Here is an 18,252-nt window from a genome sequence, read left to right as displayed (position 1 = left end):
CAAAAAATTTGTGTGATAAAATTCATTAACAAATTAACAAAAAATTAATAGAAAATATGCAAAAGCAAATCTTGATTTGATTCCTGCAGATCTTGGACTGCGTCTCCATGGAAAAAGAAATAGAGGAACGGAACAGGGCCCTGATTCTCGAAAATATATCGCATACGACATTTAGTGAAAAGCTATAGTATATGTGACATGAACTATAGCTTTTCACTAAATGTCGTGTGCGATATATTTTCGAGAATCAAAGTTCAGATATAAAGCCAATCAGACTAATGCTAGATTCACACTAGACGCGATTAGCGATGAGCGATGTCCAATGAGAGTATTGCTTTAAAAAGAAAGAGCTCTCATTGGATATTGCTCATCGCTCGTCGCTAATCGCGTTAAGTGTGAATCTAGCATAACTCCAAATTACCAATGACGTATATATATAGACCAAGCATTCTGTCCGCAAAGTGAAGCCGGAAGTTGGCAGTTTAAAACAGAGTGAGAAAGTTGATTTGTCCCTGGTGCTTTCTCACTCTATATTATTGATTGTCAAGAAGCAGGGTTCGTTTAACATTGCAAATACTTTAAAACGTTAAATAAAGCAATGTGATTGATCTATTCGTCGCTCTGAAGCACTTACAGCACTAAATAGAACTATTTACCTTCATATTACTTTCATTCTGAATAGTATGAATCAACAAAAAGTCAGATGCCTTTTTATTTTCAAATAGTACATACAACAATAATATATAATCAGTTCATTTAATATTAATATATAATATAAAACGTCGTTTTAAATATTTCAAATATTAGATATTTATATTGAACAAAGCAGTAAAAAAACTCACATCAAAAACTTATATTTACTAAAAATGAAGAAAAACATTATAAAGAAGAAATCTAGAATGTTCTGTTCATTTTTTAATTAATTTTATCACACTATTTTTTAGTGTATGATTACAACCGAAACTTACCCAATCAAGTTTTACATTATCAAAGAATATGGAAATAAAATTGAGATTCTATTTTCCAGAGGATAAAATAATAGATATATTTGTAATAATTGTTTGTATCAATAAATGTATAACAATATTTTGCTATATACATATATATATATATATATATATATATATATATATATATACACATATATATATAGTATATGAGCTACATATATCCTAGTTAAAAACAACTTTAAAAATATCAGCTACATTATAGGGAGGAAATATGCAACCATAAAAATAAGTATCATGATCCGGACCATGCTACAATGACAAAACATTGTGCTTCTCGAAGATAGCTTAATATTATATACAATATACAAGTTTTTTTTTTTAGTGACTCACAGCCGTCTTTTCCTCTTCTTTTTCTTTTGGTAATTGTACATACACTTATCCAGTGTACAGTCTGTTACAATTTTGAAATGCCTTTATCAGTAGTAGTATCAATAGTAAAAATGAAATACACATCCGTTCAGTACAAGAGAATGAAAAATTTGTTTCATCCAAAATGCTTTATATGAAATTTTTGACATGAATATCGAGTACCTCATCAAATCGCAATATATTGTTTTAGAAAATATTTATAACAGTGCAGTTAATTATCATACAACATTTATATATGTATATATATGATACTTCATACAAAAGGTCTGATTATCTTCAGTATGAAATACGGATTTATGTGATTAATCGATGCGACTCTTATCGCGTACATGAAAGTCTTGGAATCCGTCTCAGACTAAAACGCAAAAAAGATAAAAGCAGGAACAGATAAAAAGGCAAAAAAGATAAAAGCAGGAACTTCGTTTTTTCCTGCACCATTCTTTCCCGTGCCTTTTATCTTTTTTCCGAGGTAGTCCCGTTTTCACAAGACACCCTGTATTATTCCCATTTAACGCAAAAGTGATATTTTGAATGTTTTTTTCTTATATCTTCGCATCATCTCGTAGATGTGTTCTTCAACTAATCGTTCATTAGAACTCGTAGTAACTCCACAGTCATAATCCTTGCATCCAGCCTGAAGCGCATATATTACTACTTACGGACCGGTGTAATAAAGTCTAAGTGAACATTTGCAGTGTCTTTTGATTCTACTTTCAATGAAACAACCGCTTTAATAACGGTGATTCAACGTAAGGGAGCGACAGAAGAATTTCTAGTATATCTCCGCCATAAGCAGCACAACTAAGGAAGACCAGCCGGTGAAAGGATGGCTACCTTTACCCGCTCCCTGATCGCTGTCATAATGCTCCCAAATGTAGCCAGTCTTTCTGTACTGCTTCATGATATTCTGTATCAGATTCCGCCGCAATTCGCCGTACACCTTCTTCGCGTCCTCCCGATACGGTCCCTCCACGTTGGAGTAATAATGCGCAGCGCGCACCGTCAAATAATTCAGGTTTATCCAGATGGGACCGCGCCAGTAAGGCGGGTCGTGCTCCGTGTTGTATTTCATGTAGAGCGGCGACGTTTTCGCGAGCGATCGCAGCCCGTACTTGGTCCAAAGCAGGTCAGGATCTCGTAGATTCCGCAGTACATCAGCCAACTGCGGCGAGTCGGGTTCGACGATCTGCAGAATGAATGGGAACAACGACACGTATCCAAAGGTCGTGTCGACGAATCTCAGGGTCGGATTCTCCAGCACGACGCGGATCATCTCCGAGGAGTGCGTGTGCGCTCGCTGCGTGTGAGCGGGCGGCGGCGCGGGTTTTCGCAGCGCCACTTTGTCGGTGTGCAGACCGAAGTCGGAGTACGCCCGCGTGTCCGGCGACCAGTGCAGCTTGTTCAGCAATTCGTTGTTGGACAGATACTGAAACGTTTCCCGATACTTGTTGGAAGAGAAGTTCAACGTCTCGACGATATCGGCCATAACGCGCGCGGCGAACGCGATCCAGCAACGCAGGTCGACATTGCGCTCGTCGTCGTTGGGATGCGAGGCCCGCGGATAATCGTCCAAGCCGGAGGTCAATGTTTTGGGATTCAGCTCGCGAGTAGTCGTCGCGTCTCTACCTTGCCATCGGTACGTGCCGGGCAGGTCGCCGGCCTGCGTGGTGTTGAACCACGCGAACCACGCCTCCAGTCGCGGATAGAGCCTCTCCAGCACTCGGAGGTGCCTCTCCGACAACTGGTGCCGCTTGTGCCGAAGCATGAAGTCCAGCGTCAGGAAGAACGTCGGCGGATTCGCGTTCGTGTTGATCTGAGTGACGAACTCCTTGGGCACTTTGGCGAGAGCCTCCTGGCCGAGGATCATCTCGCGAGGGATCCAACCTTCGACGTTCATAAGATCGAACCAATGGCACATGATGTCCAGCTCTATCTCCGTGTCCCAGGCGGAGATGAGCAAGCCGTGGAAACCTTCGTCCCACAGGAAACCACGCGGGAAGAAGCTCCTGCTGGGCACCGCGGTGTACAAAGGTGCTTTCCAGTAAGGCACGGGTTTCTTGTTATGTACACTCTGCACCTGCGACACACCGTAGAAGTAGCCCACCGAGCCCAGCAAATTCGAGAACGCCATCTTCGCGAACGACACCTCGTCGTCCGTGTATCCCTTGGACTTCAGCTTGAAGACGCTCTCGAACTTGTCGGAGAACAATTGGCGTTGCTTCTCGAGGGCCTCGTCGTAGTTGTCGCCCGTTAACTTGTGTATCCTGGTGCCGAAGCTGCCGGACTCGAAGCTCACTTCGATCTCGAAGGGGATTCTTCCCGTTACTTGGGTGACGATGAAATTCGGATCCATCTTCTGGCCGTTCGACAGAGGCAGCTGTTCGCCGGCCAGGACTATGTGCTTCGTCGAGTATCCTTTCTGAGTCGCGAGACGAAGATTGTACAAGACATTTTCCCTCAACACGTTTAGATCGGACACGGCCGTCGCGAGGAAGGAGTGCTCCTCCATGGTGCCGCGTATCAGATTTAAATTGATAACAAAAGACCCTAATCCCTGCGTGATCCCTTCTATTCCCGTCAGGTGATTATCGTCTCCTAAATTAGCTTTTATCCAACCCTCTGTGCCTTCCTCGATGGCGGTGTAGAACAGCAGTGATATTTCTTCTCCTTCGCGTTTGTCCGACGACACTGCGATTCTCGCGGTCCAATCGCCGCCGTGATACCCACCGAGTCTTTTCACAAACGTTGTCTTGATAATCGTGGCATTGTCTACTATTTCTTGAACGCCAAATGTTCTTCCATCGTGTTCCAACCACGCGTATCTGACAAGTAATGATTTGAATAACAGAAGTTTGAAATATACACAAAGGATGTATGTATGTTCACTGTAATGGTATTCACTATATTTTTACCAGTTATACTGATCAGACAAGAAAAGTTTCATATGCAGTTAATCAGTTTTTTAAACAATAATAAAATGCAATGATAAAAATTTCAAAAACTTCTTTCATAAAAAATCACTTTCAGTTTTTATATGGAACCATATGGTTCTATATACATCTTTGAAAGCCCTCAAAAACAATTTTAACGATAGAGAATCGTAGAAACTTTGATTTCAGTACCTGTCTAGTCCATCGCTTTGCTCACACCAATGTCTCAATCCAGTGCCATCTGGAAGTAAGAGCTGTGGAAAATACCACATCAAACCAGTTACTAAAGAGTGTGGATTTCTTGTCTTTAAGCCAAAATAAACACCAGGTCTGTATGTGCCCCAATATCTATCCGGATAATCCAAACTAGATCCAATAACTAGCTGTAGGTCCCAAACAAAGAAATTATTAGTTTTCTTTTAAAAATATCAATGCTGTATTTAATTTTATACCTTCTGTAATTATGCATTTGATACTTGCAATAATCTGTCATAAAATTTAAAAATATATACAGAAATACATACCTTTTGTATATCAAATGGAGTATTTACTCTTGTTTCAAGATATCCTTTAAATCCAAACCAAGAAGCAACGATGATGCATAGAGCAGTGGCTATAGTATGAGTGGATAACATATTTTTCTTATTTTTATTTGATCTAGGTAAGTTTATATGTACAGATTTGACTCTAGTCTTTGTAGTTCTTGTCTCTTGCAGTTTGTTTTTTGCCATATTAATTGTACTGAAATAAAAAAGATCATGATTACATTCTTATTACAATGCTTATATTCAAAGATATATAAATGAAATGATGAAACAATATATAAGGAAAAAAATAATTCTATCTATCAAAACAACCAGGACAAAGGACCCAATTAATTCTTTGATTATAATTCAAAAATTTATACTACTAGGGAGTTCAACAAATTTTGCAAAGTGAAATAAAGTATGAAACATTATTCTATAGCGTTTAAAATATACAAAGATCATTATGCTCTCTCCAACATAGAAACGTATGGCACATGTCGATTTAGGTTATACCCTTTTGTCAGAATGCTTATTTAAAAATTCAACATAAATTATAGGATATTAGTTATATTTATTAAATAATTTATATACATCACAGCCACAAATGTTGTTACTTGTAACTAACGTTTTTTAGCTAATGTAAAATTTCATAATAATACCGGTACGATACACCGGTGATATCACTCTGTCACACCTGTCGAGTGAAAACATAACATCTGCTCAATCTCAGTGATGGCGGACCGTGTCTTTCACGCATGCGCGCAAAAAGCTCCTTCAAAGAGTGCGTTCCACTTAACGCTAAATTAAATTTTATTAAATTTAATTAAATTTTTACTCAACAACTAAAAATGTTTACTCAGCATTTACATCAATTAATAATTGATCCCACTGTTGGATAAGGAGCAAAAATTACACTAAAATTGTTGCACCTTTTTTGTTACTTCCTTGAGAGCGCACTCTGAGCGCGTGTGCGGGAAAATTGTCAAACTGGCGGGTTGTTTGACTTTCCTAATCATCATGCCTCGATTTCTATTGCCAGATTTTTTTATCTGACAATATCGGTGAGCTCTCGAGTTTCATTCAAATATATGATCGATGCCGAAGGTCATATTCTTGACATTCAAATACCAAGTATGCCTTTTTGATTCTCAAGCTGAAACAACTTTGTATATAAGACGCTCGTACAAGAAAGACGGAACTCGGAATATGGTTAAGCTCGTCTTGCACGCTTTCGCGTTGAAAGCACCGTTTTATCTTTGTCGATCATTATACGCCGAAGGAAAATACAATGATGCTTTCGCGAAAACGTACGAACTTAACCTAAAAAGGCCGTACTTAGCGTTCGAATACGCGTTAGGAATACGGCCCCGGGTCTGTCGCGATATTTCAAATGCGCTGTCAGCACGACATTGACACTTTAATACACATCATCAGAGTTCAATAAACGGCTGACAGAGTAAGCGCACACGCAACAGAAAATCCATCGTATCAAGCCGAGAAAAGGAGCGTTGCTTAACAGTTTTTATATTTATTTATCCAATAGTTGCATATATTACAAATAAAGCATTAACTGTTACACAATAATCATATTCGGGGAAGAACTTGTACATTACGCTGTTTACATACTCTAATTGTTTGATTAATATTCTGCATGTATCACGTGTCACGTATCTTCTTTTATCTTGAATTATCAAACGAAAACATTTACCTAGAAACACACGGAGATGTGATATCCATTCGTTTGCCCGTCATACTCGAATTATTCTGTACATTTTTCGCTTGGTTTTGTTCTTTTCGCTCGGTGTCGCTATTCAAGTTTTCGTCAAATAATGCCTAAAGAGATCGTCGGCTTACAAATAATAAATTGTCCGCGATCGAGAGGATGCTGCGCTATTTGATAGCATGATGCAATAATGGTGCTTAATTTACGTGCTTGAAATTTTGCTCTTACGTATAATGCGAGTCTCGAATGCGTTCATTAAAAAATTCGTTAAAACAACTGCGTATATACAATGTGTGTGTCAGCGAGGTGTGTATTTAGAGATGTGTACACATATGTGTGTATGTGTGGCGTGCGTGTGTTTATTGACACATATATATATATATTAAAATTAAAAAATCAAACTCTTTTTTTCGGACAGAGTTACGTGTGAAATGTGATTATCTCTCCTTTCACGCCTTATATATTGCGTATTCCATAAAGCCTTAATTGCTGCGCATTTTAGTACGTACCGACTGTTAAACTTAATAATACGGTGATTCGGTGAGGCTTTTTCTGTTTATATTATTCCTTATATAAATTATACATTATCCTCGTGCGAGAACATAGGTACAACCCCGAGTCAAACGCATTCGCTCTCTTTGCCTGTCTGTTAGAATATTATTTATCGTTATAAAAGACAATCAATTGCAGTCAAAGCGCGCTCAGTGTTCGAAACTCAACGGTGAGGAAGGACTGGGCCGAGGGGGGATTAAAATTAGGTCCATAAGTGTCGTTGTATGCGTGAAAGGCGCGCGCGAGATGTTCGTCAAGCTGGCCTTCGCTTTACAAAATCCAGCTGGGAGAATGGAGGTGAACAAGATAAAGACCTCTTTTTTTTATTTACATAGGAATGTTACGAGTACGAGAATCATAAGATCGTACGTTATTCTAGAATATATCACTATTATTACATATATGTATACGTATATATACATGTATACATATGTATACGTATATAGGGGTGATTTGTCTATTGCTCTTTAATAAGAAAATTTCTAACACCTCGTCTCGTTGCAGAATGAAAAGTATAACCCTTCGGAAATATTTTACATTATTAATTATTGCTCCGTTTAGCGGCCAAATTCGCATGGTTATTAGTAAGTAAATATATTAAATATAATGCAAACTCATTGACATAATCACTGAACAGGTCGAAATAATATGCAATTTTTCGTGTCAAATATTCTCTCTCTCTCTCTCTCTCTCTCTCTCTCTCTCTCTCTCTCTCTCTCTCTTGACGTAACGGCCTGAACACATCGAGATATCACAATGCCTGATATATAAGTCGCTCTGTATATATGTATATTATGTATATATATGTATATACATATAATTTCTTCTTTATTAAATAATATTATAACGTCAATACAGTTCCTATTATAGCATCATATACGAGAATCTCCTTATAGCAATAGTTTTGCAACCTCTTACTACGTCTTAGATTTTTCTTCTGTATGTAATATTTCTTCTCTGAGATAAATAAACAGTTAATGACACACAACTCCGACTTAAGGCTGAGATACGTAATACGATTGTATAATATTTCGTCTTGTGTCTGAAAGCACGAGTGCTATAATACGTACAGGACCGCCTCAGACTTATCGAGCCACCTTTTATATACACTTTGATTAATACGTGGAGAATCGACTTCTTCTTCGAATTAGTCAAAGAATCTATATAAGTAAAAAGATGTTTTATATCAAAGATCCGAGGAAATCCTGCAGATTGTAGCATCGATAAATTTTAGAAAAGAAAATAAAGTGATATATATGCACGTATACGAAAGGATCGTCAATCTACTAAAATTACAGCGATCGTCAATTAAAATTGAAAGATATGAATCTCTATAATTACGTATAATTAGTACGCTAGGAGTTTTATAATGTTGATCAGCACTGCCGTCCTAATAAACTACCAACTAAGCATTTAATTAAACGCTAATTCGTATATACCACTGCATTTTCTGCTCGTAATAATAATAATATATTTCGTAGAACTTGCCGGTGACTTATAAAAAGTCGTCGTGTTCTGTTATCAAATTTCGCCAGATATCGACTAATATTCTAATATCGATGTCGAACATAGGATGTTATATCGCAAAATCCAAGCCCCGACAAGTGAGTAACGCAAGTAAATAATGCTTCTGTCTAATGAAAAATTGTATTAACAGTAGGCATTGTAAATTATACAATCTCACAATAGAGTTTTAACAGCGCTAATATAATTTGCTTATTGTGGTTTGTCTCTCTCTTTTTACATCTATTAAATATTTATAAATATAACTTTGATATAACATTCTTTCTAGATTGTGTGAGATTTCAAATCAACTGTCCCTCATACGCAATGAATGGGGTGCAAGTATGAATATCTGTGTATATACCTATTCAGATATATAAACGTATAAACATACTTTTTTCCGTACTCATGTATAAATTGCGTGTGTGACTGTTCGTAGTCGCGTATGGCGTGTGTATATCTGTGTATATAAATCTGTGTTCGGTATTACGATGTTATTTGCTCAAAAGTTGCGTGCTAAATGTTTTGAAAAAATAATATTAATATTTACATAAAATATTTAGCTTAGAGAGATACACAGTGTGTGTTTTCCTTATTATACGATAATATAATTCAAGATAACATCATCCGTATTTTTTTAAAACAAAATGGCAATGTGATGTTGTTCTAATTGTTGTAAATAAAAATCAACATATGACGCTTATATACACAAAAATATTAGTCTTCTTGCAAATCCAATGTAACATTCTCGTATATCACGTTGTGTCATTGCGTTGTATCTAAATTTTGACATACTTTCCTAATAGTGTGTTCGTGTCGATATTTTACTATAGAGCTTCATTTTTTTTACATATAATATATATTTTTACTTAATTATCGTAAACTTGCCGTTTAAATTGAAGAAAAAGAAGGGAAAAATACGTCCCATGTGCAGTGTTCAAATAGAGATTTGAAGCCAATATATGACAGAATAAGTAATTATATAATTATATAAATGCCCTAAAAAATACAATAGCTTTTAGCAGAGTAGCACGGCAAATATAGTCATCAAATCAGAGTGTTAGATACTGCTGCGTATATCGACGTAATTGTAAAAGATTTTAGTCGCTCGTTTAGAAAGGAAATCTACAATATACAAAGCAAGTACATATTTATGTACAATTCATGATACTTTAGCTAATATGTCTCCTCGTATTCATTTATACCAAACTATATTAGAAAGCAAGAAGATGAGAAGTATAAGAATTTAACACTCCCTATTTTTTTTATAAATAATAGCGTATACATTTCAACAAAGAACAAACTTAACAACCATATCTGCGGCCAGCGCTTATCACTTAAATATTTTAAAAGAGACCCATGAGAATTCTAATGCTTCATGCTTCCTTTTCTTCGTTTTCAAATGTTAACTTTGAGATGATCACTCTCTTTAATGTCTGAACTTACCATTCCTTGGTATATGGTTTGAATTGACAATATCTCAACGCAAGAGGACAGACGAATCAGCACATTTGGATCTAGCATATGTCTGTGAAATGCATGTAAATTTTACGATCTCTTTCAAAACAAGACAATACATTGCCGACACTGTCGTTTTACAACAAGTGTCACTGTATTATCTTGTTTAAGAGGAATGTTTTTCTATTAGTCCTGAAGAAGTGTGTATTATATAACTTGAAAAATAAATGAAAAGTTTCATTCACTGCTTTGAATTTTGTAATTCCTGTCAACTCAAACACGTAACACGATAACGATTGTAAACAAACTCCTCGTCAAATTGCATTTCCCAGAAATATGCTGCAGATAACAATTTGCAAGTGATAAATTACTTACAAATTGATATTAATGTGCTGATTGGACTGGCCAGTTGCGTTGATTACGGTTCATTTTCTCAGGCTGTCTTTGCTACTCGCGCGGCTGGTTGAAGCTGTGCTGGATTCTCCTGGTCCACCGGTACCACCCGCGTCTCCATTAATGCTGGAGCCGGCGAGAGAAGCGGTGGGCGTCACCGGTGCTGAACGCCTCCTCACTTTCGTTAAAGCTTTATCCAATCTTTGTATGAACGCGTCTACGTCGGATCTCTTCATGCCTAATGCTGCCGCAGCAGTCAGATATGGAACTCTGTAATTGCTGTTGTGTGCTCCCCAACCTGTTGAGGATCAAGAGATAGAGAGAGAGAGAGAGAGAGAGAGAGAGAGAGAGAGAGAGAGAGAGAGAGAGAAAGAGAGAGAAAAAGGAGTATGTAGTTTGAAATTGATTCTGTTAAACTTCGATAAAGTATTGAACTCGGATAAAAGGAAATGAATGAAAATAATGCAGCACGCTCACACATATTTGCGCGCACGTGTGACGTACGCCAGAGAGATATCAAGTTATCAATAATACATAGGTATTCTCAATGTATCATTAAATCATGCTTTATGGTATGTACCTTCAAACTTATGTGAAACGATGTGCTTAGAATCTGTAGTCGTTATTACTCTAGTACCACTAACGTTACGGAGAAATAGCATTGATCCTAGCATAGTAACTTGCTTGTTGTCGTGCTGATGACTCAGACATTGGAGAGTCATAGCCATGGATATCGGATTCCCCTTGGTATCCAGCAGTCTCTCGCCGTGTCTGGTGGCCAATTTCCCCAGCTCCTCTTTCAAATAAGAATACATTTCCTTACGTTGAGCAATCAATTGTTTGTACCCTGCCATTCCAAGACTCAACAGCGTGATCATCACGTCCATGACGGAGCTCGCGCTCGCGCGTCCGGGATACATCTTCGATATGCGATCCAACAGATTCTTATCGAAGGAACCTATGATAGCACCGCCCACTGGAACTAGAAAGTTCTTGTCCGTGCTCTGAACGAAGGCGTCTACGCGACCCTTCCTCGATGCTTCTTGTATGAGGTGCATACATCTTGTACTCTGCAAGCTTTTAGCAGTATAGTGCAATATATTTAGTAATAACTTTCAACCAGAATATATCTTATCAATATCTCGAAGTCGCAGCGACCGATGTCTCCCCTGTCGCTCGCATTACGAATTAAAGAGCGGCACCGGTCGTTCCGACAGCAAGATATCGATTTTCGCGGATGCGAGTGGAACAATCGTAGATTCTTCTACTTACCCATACGCATTGTTCACCAGATGCGGTATGTTATATTGAGTACAAAGAGCCGCGATCGTGTCCACGGAGTCGCACGCCCTGGGCGCGAAGCAACTGGTCGTTGTGAGTACGCAAGCGACGCTCTCACCCAAGGCCGCCATTTGAGCCTCGAGTCTCTGCATGTCGGTCTTCAATTCGTCCCCTATTATTTGCATTTCGATGACGACGGGCTCTAATCCCGCTGTGATTATAGATTTGAAGCTAGACTTTTGGTCAATTCTAGGCCATAGAACGTATTTCGCCCGTGGTCTGTCTTGCTTAAGCGTTAACATACACAGAACTAGGCTCATCCCCGTAGCCATTGGCGACAAGAAGCAACCCGCTATGCTCTTTACTCCTGCAATTCAAGACATTTTTGTGTTAAATTTTGTTGTTAAGGCTCCTGGCCTCTCGCATTGTCTATCTCTTTTTAATGACGTCAGAAGCGAGAAAATGCATGCTAAAAATTCTTGCAAAATATGTTAAAAAAAAAATATATATATATCCATAAAGTAACGCTTGCAATCGATTAAATAAATTTATAAGATATTCCGTGCACTCCCTTTTGCTCTAACAATCAATAATTTATTGTAAATTAACATGAATAGAAATAGGCGAAGAAATAGATTAAGGAGATGAATTGCATATTGCGTTAACTTATAACAAATTATTAATTGTTAGAACGAAAGGGGAATGCACGGAACATCTTACAAACTCGTTTAATCGATTGCAAATATTACTTTATGGATATATATTTTTTAGCATATTTTGCAAGAATTTTTAGCATGCATTTTCTCGCTTCTGAAAAGAGATCTCATTAGAGAGTTTCATTAAAAAGAGATAGACAATGCGAGAGGCCAGGAGCCTTAAAATATTTTTCACATGTTTATGTGTAATTTTCTGGAAATCTGGTCTCCTCAACAGATATTTTGTAATTGCTAAACTGATCTCTCAATTATTTTACATTATGTTAATTCTCAGCTATAACTGACAACTCGTCCAAATAATTTCATATTCTTTACATTTTTAACATATTTTGCAAGAATTTTTAGCATACATTTTCTTGCTTCTGACATCATTAAAAAAAGATAGACAATGTAAAAGGTCTTAAATTATTTTTCACATGTCTATATGTAATTTTTTTGGAAATCTGGTCTCCTCAACAGATATTTTATAATTGCTAAAACCGATCTTTCAATTACTTTACATTATGTTAAGTTAATTTTCAGTTGTAACTGACATCGAGTTCATGCTCCTTACCCATATATCGTATGACTTCGAGCACTAGCGAGTTAGTTAATTTATACATTAAACTGCTACCAGCAGCCTTGGGTTGCACTTCCTCGAGATCGCCAGATCTCCCTATGCCGTGGCCCATACGAAAGTGTCGTCTGGCGACGATATTCGACACGATTCTCGCCTCGCGTTCACCGACGCTGCAGTTTGAGGGAAAGTTATTGCTGTCCATTTGCGAGAGGTCTGACAGAAACGCTTCTATCGTCGCGTCGTCCCAACCTTCCTCTGGCCATTTTCGCTGTTGGAAAATTGAATGTTGTGGAATGTATATATATATATATTTTATATATGCATACCCAGTGAACAGAAGCTCTCAAATCGACGCATTAGCCATCTTTAAGATATCTTTAAGAGTTCTTGAAGACATTTCTTAAAGGACACTTAAGGATATCTTAAAGATGGCTAATGCATCGATTTGAGAGCTGGTCACTGGGATATTATAGATGTATCAACTTTAAGATATCTTTAAGAGTTCTTTAAGAAATATCTTGAAGACTACTTAAAGAAATATCTTGAAGACTACTTAAAGAAATATCTTGAAGACTACTTAAAGAACACTTAAGGATATCTTAAAAATGGCTAATGCAACGATTTGAGAGCTGCTCACTGGGATATTATAGATGTATCAACTTTAAGATATCTTTAAGAGTTCTTTAAGAAATATCTTGAAGACTACTTAAAGAACACTTAAGGATATCTTAAAAATGGCTAATGCAACGATTTGAGAGCTGCTCACTGGGATATTATAGATGTATCAACTTTAAGATATCTTTAAGAGTTCTTTAAGAAATATCTTGAAGACTACTTAAAGAACACTTAAGGATATCTTAAAGATGCCATCTTAAAGATGGCAACGATTTGAAAGCTTCTGCTCACTGGGATATCATAGATGCATCAACTTTAAGATATCTTTAAGAGTTCTTTAAGAAATGTCTTCAAGACAGATATCCTTAAGTGTCTAAGAAATGTCTTCAAGACATTTCTTAAAGAACATTTAAGGATATCTTAAAGATGGCAATGATTTGAGAGCTTCTGCTCATTATCATAGGTGCTGGGATATCATAGGTGCATCAACTGGGTGCCACTTACATGTTCAATAAAGTGTCGTATGAGATTCTCACGAGATTTCTTGGCGTTTAGACCTTGTTGCACATAGGTGGAGGGTATAAGCCTCTCCGCCAGACTGAACGCTTGATTATTCATTTTCTCAACTTGGAGAATTTTCTCAATTAATCAGTCCACAAATGTCGAACTCTTAGTACACCATCGCTTTGACAACTAACAAAGAACGATTACTATGCAGTTATTACCTGAGACTTAGCTAGAGGATCTACGTGAAAAACTAAAGGCCAGGTTGATCGGCATCAATGCGACAGTCAGTTTCATAATGTAGAGTTTAATGAGTCTGCAGATATCTTCTGATTGGTGATTTAATTTATAAATAATTTGTAAAGCTGTATGTACAGAACACTTGATGAGTTGAATGTGAGCATTAACTAATTTGGGATTGGTCGACTAGAAAAGAAATATTTGATTTCACAGCAAAGTTGCATTATGACAGAATTGGAAGGGAATAATGTCAAGAGAGTGAATGTAACGGGAAATCATCTCAATGCATACTTACAAGTGCAAGTTTGTCTGTGCAGAATTGATATGTAAGGAAAAATAGTGGGTACGGCACGCGCGAGTGTTGCATCAAAGTGCGCGAAATAAAAACACAAAGTTCGTTTGCGTGAAAAAGAGAATTTATTTGAATCGAAAACGGCGACGAGAACTCAAAGATACAAAACAGACTGTATCCTCGATATGACGTCGCGCGAGAACAGAAGTATACAGAACAGAATCAAACTGAACATCGTCAGGTACAGTACGACGAACACGTAGTGCATGTAACTTAAAAATAAGGCGAGAACGCAGCGACACAAATGAACGAATCACGATGCACAATAATAAAATATGAAGAAGGCAGGCGGATGCGGATGTTTCCGGGCCCGAACAGTCGCTCAGAGAGACGGATTATCGTTTTCGCGAGGCGAAACTCAACAACGGAAGGCCGACGAAGTAATCACGGTTCTTGACATCGCCGCGTCGAACGAACGGATGAATGAACGAACGAGCGAGCGAGCGAGCGACGCTAACGAAGTGAGAAAGAGTGACACAACTCGGCCGTGTCGCGACTTTTAAAGGTTATGTCCACGCGCTATGGCTCTCGGATCGTCGTCGCGTAAAATTCCATACCCATTTGAGACGCAGCGGCGAAGGGCGACGCGACGCAACACGCGCGCGACGACACGCTCGTTCGTCGGAGCGGAGTGGACGCTCCGGCCGTTGGACGAGTACTCTGCTCGAGGAGATGCGCGACTCGTATCACCGCGGGTACATGGTTCAGGGACCTGTCAGACCTCAGAGCGGCCACACGTCAAAAGTGGGTTGGGCCACGACACGACACGACGCGGCACGGAGCGGCGCGATCGCCGCCGCCGCCGCTGCTGCCCCCACTCTGCGCGTTCCTTCTCTTTCTTTCTCTCTCTCTCTCTCTATCTCTCTCTTCTCTCACTGTGCAGGCCCGCGCACCGCACGATATGTCGTTCGCCGCGCGTATCTACGTGCCATCCTCGCGGCGGACTTCACCGCGGAAAGCCTATGCATTCGTTCGTTCGTTTGTTCGTTCGCGGATATCAGAAAAGATAAGAAGGAAATGCTCCGTCATGTAGCCGCGAGCGAGAGATGCGCGGCGCGGCGGCGCAGTGTCGCGCGACGCTTTGTAGGTTATGTCGCGAGAGAGCGAGCGAGCGAGAGCCCCGCGAGGTCACCCAAATAGGATTAATTTTACGCAATACTGATGAACGACGCAATTGCTCCTCGGCACGGCCACGGCGAGGGCACGACGCGCACAGCTACGTGCGTGCGTTCGTTCGTTCGTTCTCGCAGGAGTCGCCGCGATCGTCGTCTCCGTCGACGTGCCGACGAGAGCGCGGGCACGATGATGAGCGGCGTGTACGCGTGGAGATTCGCAAAAGTCGCCAGGCAAAGGCTTTTACCTCCTCCTACTCCTCTCGCTATTACCACTCCGCGGATCTCGGCGCTCCGCCGACAACGAACCGACGGCTCGCGCTACGACCGAACGGCGCTACGGACGAACTCGTCCACCGCTGTAACCGCCGTCGCCGCTGTCACCGCCGCCTCCGCCGCAGCCGACGACGACGCCGTTTTCACGGGTCGCAGTGCTCCGCGCCTTGTCCGCGCCTCGGCTATTCGACAGGTGCATTATTTATTGTTTAATCATGTGTCACGCCACATCGCCTGATCTTCCTCTACAGCTCGTCTCTCTGCTCTCTCGCACACCAGGTCTTGAGTGAATCTGAGAGAGACAGAGAGAACGAGATAGACGCGTCATTCTTTAATTAACCTTTCCTTAAAGCCATTAATCACGTAACACTTGATAATACTTCGATGTTTGCGGACACATTGGAGAGCAACTTTGCGCGCATACTTTTCCACTTAACTCAATAAATCTAACAAGAGTTGAACAATGTTACAGTTCGAATTTTGTTAAAAACGCGACGCGTATCTCTATTCTTCTCGTATATTTTCTTTGAGTGGTCATATTTTTGTAGTGATCGTGCTCGATTAGGCATTGCCAAAAATACGAAAATAATGTGGGCGAAAAGTCGTAACCGCAGTCGGTAATTTCGAAAGGGGAGCTCATTCCACGTCGCGAGCGAAACGTCAAATTCGCCATCATTGAGTGCGTTCAGCGGAAAAAGCGTTCGGTGAGCAACCAGCTTACTGTTAGATCTCTAAATCTAGACCAATTACATTGATGAATTGCTCAACTGTTGTGCAACTGTTGAGCAATTCGCCAATGTAATTGGTCTAGATTTAGGGATTTAACAGTAAGAACCAATAATCGCTGATTGCTCACTGAGCGCTTTTTCCGCTGAACGCGCCCATTGTTCGCATTTACGCGCGTTTACTCGCGGCGCGCGCAGTGTCGCCATCGTGAGGAGTTTACTGTAACATCTGTTGAGGTCACTTGGATCGCGAACATTCCATGGCAACTGGGGAATCGATTGTGTATCTCGAAATGGAATGAAAATTACAAAAGTAAACAAATTTAAATTTACTAGAATATTTGTAACTTTATTGGTCAATGCCTAGGGAATTTGCTCACTTGTAATTTTCACTCCGTTTTGAGATACACAATTGACTAACAAGCGTTCATTAGGTCTGTTCTTAAACTTCTGAATTACTATACGCAATAGGTTATAGCATATTCGATTGGAGTTGTTAGTCGACTGTAATTAGTCAGTTTGCTTAGGCCGGAAGCACACAGAAAAACGTAGCAGCAAAATTTTAACAGTGAATGAATTCACTGCCACATGAATCCAGCCACAGTCGGTGGTTTTTCTTACGTTTCAAAAAGAATTGATCAATTTTCCTATTGATAAAATTTTACTTTCCACAGGTTCACAACCTTGCTGTAAGCAATTGACCAATCACAGTCGATTATTCTTGGAATAGATTGTCAATTGTTTATGACTTAAAGAATCGTTTACAATGCAATTATAGGTTTGTTGAGTTGCTTGTACTATTTACACTTTTACACCTAATGCCCGTTGCACACTAGTGCACCTCATACAATACAAATTTTCCAAAATACATTCTGAAGACGCTTTTAAGACGGAGGGATGTCATCAGAATATTTTTAGGACATCCTTTGAAGATGTGAGCCATCTGAAAATAGCTAATATCCAATAAGTTTATTTGCATTAATTGAACTTTTTACACTTTCACACTTAGTGCACATTAATTCTTTAGAGGTTCTAAAAATGACGTCATGAGTTCTGTTCGTGTTACGAGTGTAATTGCAATTTTGATACACTTTTTACACTTGATTCCAAGCAAGAGTGAAAAGTGTATCAGAATTGCATTTACAATATATGTTGCAATATGTAATTGCAATAAACAATATATGTAAAGGTTGGTTTATGATGGCCATAATTCGTTAACTTATGCCAGAACCGTAAAAAATTGACCAATCATAATCGAATTATAGAAGAATAATCGATTGTGATTGGTCAATTTTTGACGATTCCGGCATAAGTTAACAGATCAATGCCATCATAAACCAGCCTTAACAAACTATACGTAAATAGGCGCATATACGTGAAACGGAATGTGGCCAAAATCGTTTCACG

The 18,252-nt window shown here is 39.2% G+C and overlaps 3 protein-coding genes across 9 annotated transcripts in view; 1 reads left to right on the top strand and 2 right to left on the bottom strand.

Moving 5' to 3' along the window:
* Positions 1-1,251: 1,251 nt before the first annotated feature.
* On the bottom strand, positions 1,252-5,601 carry LOC116844576 (mannosyl-oligosaccharide glucosidase GCS1). Of its 3 annotated transcripts, none has more exons than XM_032816297.1 (4): positions 5,462-5,601; positions 4,834-5,050; positions 4,502-4,692; positions 1,252-4,201 (listed from the first exon to the last, which is right to left on the bottom strand). In XM_032816297.1, the coding sequence occupies exons 2-4, from the start codon at positions 5,038-5,040 to the stop codon at positions 2,152-2,154; spliced, it is 2,448 nt and encodes an 815-aa protein (XP_032672188.1). In that variant the 5' UTR covers positions 5,041-5,050; positions 5,462-5,601; the 3' UTR covers positions 1,252-2,151. The 3 variants fall into 3 exon arrangements, with proteins under 3 accessions (XP_032672188.1, XP_032672190.1, XP_032672189.1); XM_032816299.1 differs by having other exon boundaries at positions 5,496-5,574; XM_032816298.1 differs by having other exon boundaries at positions 5,428-5,562.
* A 775-nt stretch (positions 5,602-6,376) lies between these two features.
* LOC116844486 (O-phosphoseryl-tRNA(Sec) selenium transferase) lies at positions 6,377-16,220 on the bottom strand. Of its 3 annotated transcripts, none has more exons than XM_032816043.1 (6): positions 16,093-16,220; positions 14,141-14,329; positions 13,016-13,289; positions 11,738-12,113; positions 11,046-11,542; positions 6,377-10,763 (listed from the first exon to the last, which is right to left on the bottom strand). In XM_032816043.1, exons 2-6 carry the CDS (start codon positions 14,252-14,254, stop codon positions 10,498-10,500), a joined length of 1,527 nt encoding a protein of 508 aa, XP_032671934.1. In that variant the 5' UTR covers positions 14,255-14,329; positions 16,093-16,220; the 3' UTR covers positions 6,377-10,497. The 3 variants fall into 3 exon arrangements, with proteins under 3 accessions (XP_032671934.1, XP_032671932.1, XP_032671933.1); XM_032816041.1 differs by lacking the exon at positions 16,093-16,220 and adding an exon at positions 14,676-15,867; XM_032816042.1 differs by lacking the exon at positions 16,093-16,220 and adding an exon at positions 15,290-15,867.
* LOC116844485 (cytosolic purine 5'-nucleotidase) overlaps positions 15,997-18,252 on the top strand; it is a 31,197-nt gene continuing 28,941 nt past the window's right edge. Inside the window, exon 1 of one of the 3 annotated variants that reach the window (XM_032816035.1) lies at positions 15,997-16,313. In XM_032816035.1, the coding sequence (XP_032671926.1) occupies positions 16,035-16,313 (279 nt within the window). In that variant the 5' untranslated portion in view covers positions 15,997-16,034. The remainder of the gene's footprint in view (positions 16,314-18,252) is intronic. The other 2 variants (XM_032816040.1, XM_032816034.1) reach the window with 2 other exon arrangements.

This window comes from Odontomachus brunneus, unplaced genomic scaffold (genome assembly GCF_010583005.1).
Source record: "Odontomachus brunneus isolate Ranch 3 - 2012 unplaced genomic scaffold, Obru_v1 Obru_scaffold_042, whole genome shotgun sequence".
NCBI lineage: Eukaryota > Metazoa > Arthropoda > Insecta > Hymenoptera > Formicidae > Odontomachus > Odontomachus brunneus.
This window is presented reverse-complemented; position numbering and strand designations above follow the sequence as displayed.

Excerpts from the sequence above, each read along its gene's own strand:
- LOC116844576 (XM_032816297.1), bottom strand. The coding sequence starts at position 5,040 with ATGGCAAAAAACAAACTGCAAGAGACAAGAACTACAAAGACTAGAGTC. Across the intron at positions 4,693-4,833 it reads CTCCATTTGATATACAAAAG|CTAGTTATTGGATCTAGTTT; the intron begins GTATGTATTTCT and ends TGGGACCTACAG. Across the intron at positions 4,202-4,501 it reads CAAAGCGATGGACTAGACAG|ATACGCGTGGTTGGAACACG; the intron begins GTACTGAAATCA and ends ATTACTTGTCAG.
- LOC116844486 (XM_032816043.1), bottom strand. The coding sequence starts at position 14,254 with ATGAATAATCAAGCGTTCAGTCTGGCGGAGAGGCTTATACCCTCCACC. Across the intron at positions 11,543-11,737 it reads CTGGTGAACAATGCGTATGG|CTTGCAGAGTACAAGATGTA; the intron begins GTAAGTAGAAGA and ends TACTGCTAAAAG. Across the intron at positions 10,764-11,045 it reads CGTTTCACATAAGTTTGAAG|GTTGGGGAGCACACAACAGC; the intron begins GTACATACCATA and ends GATCCTCAACAG.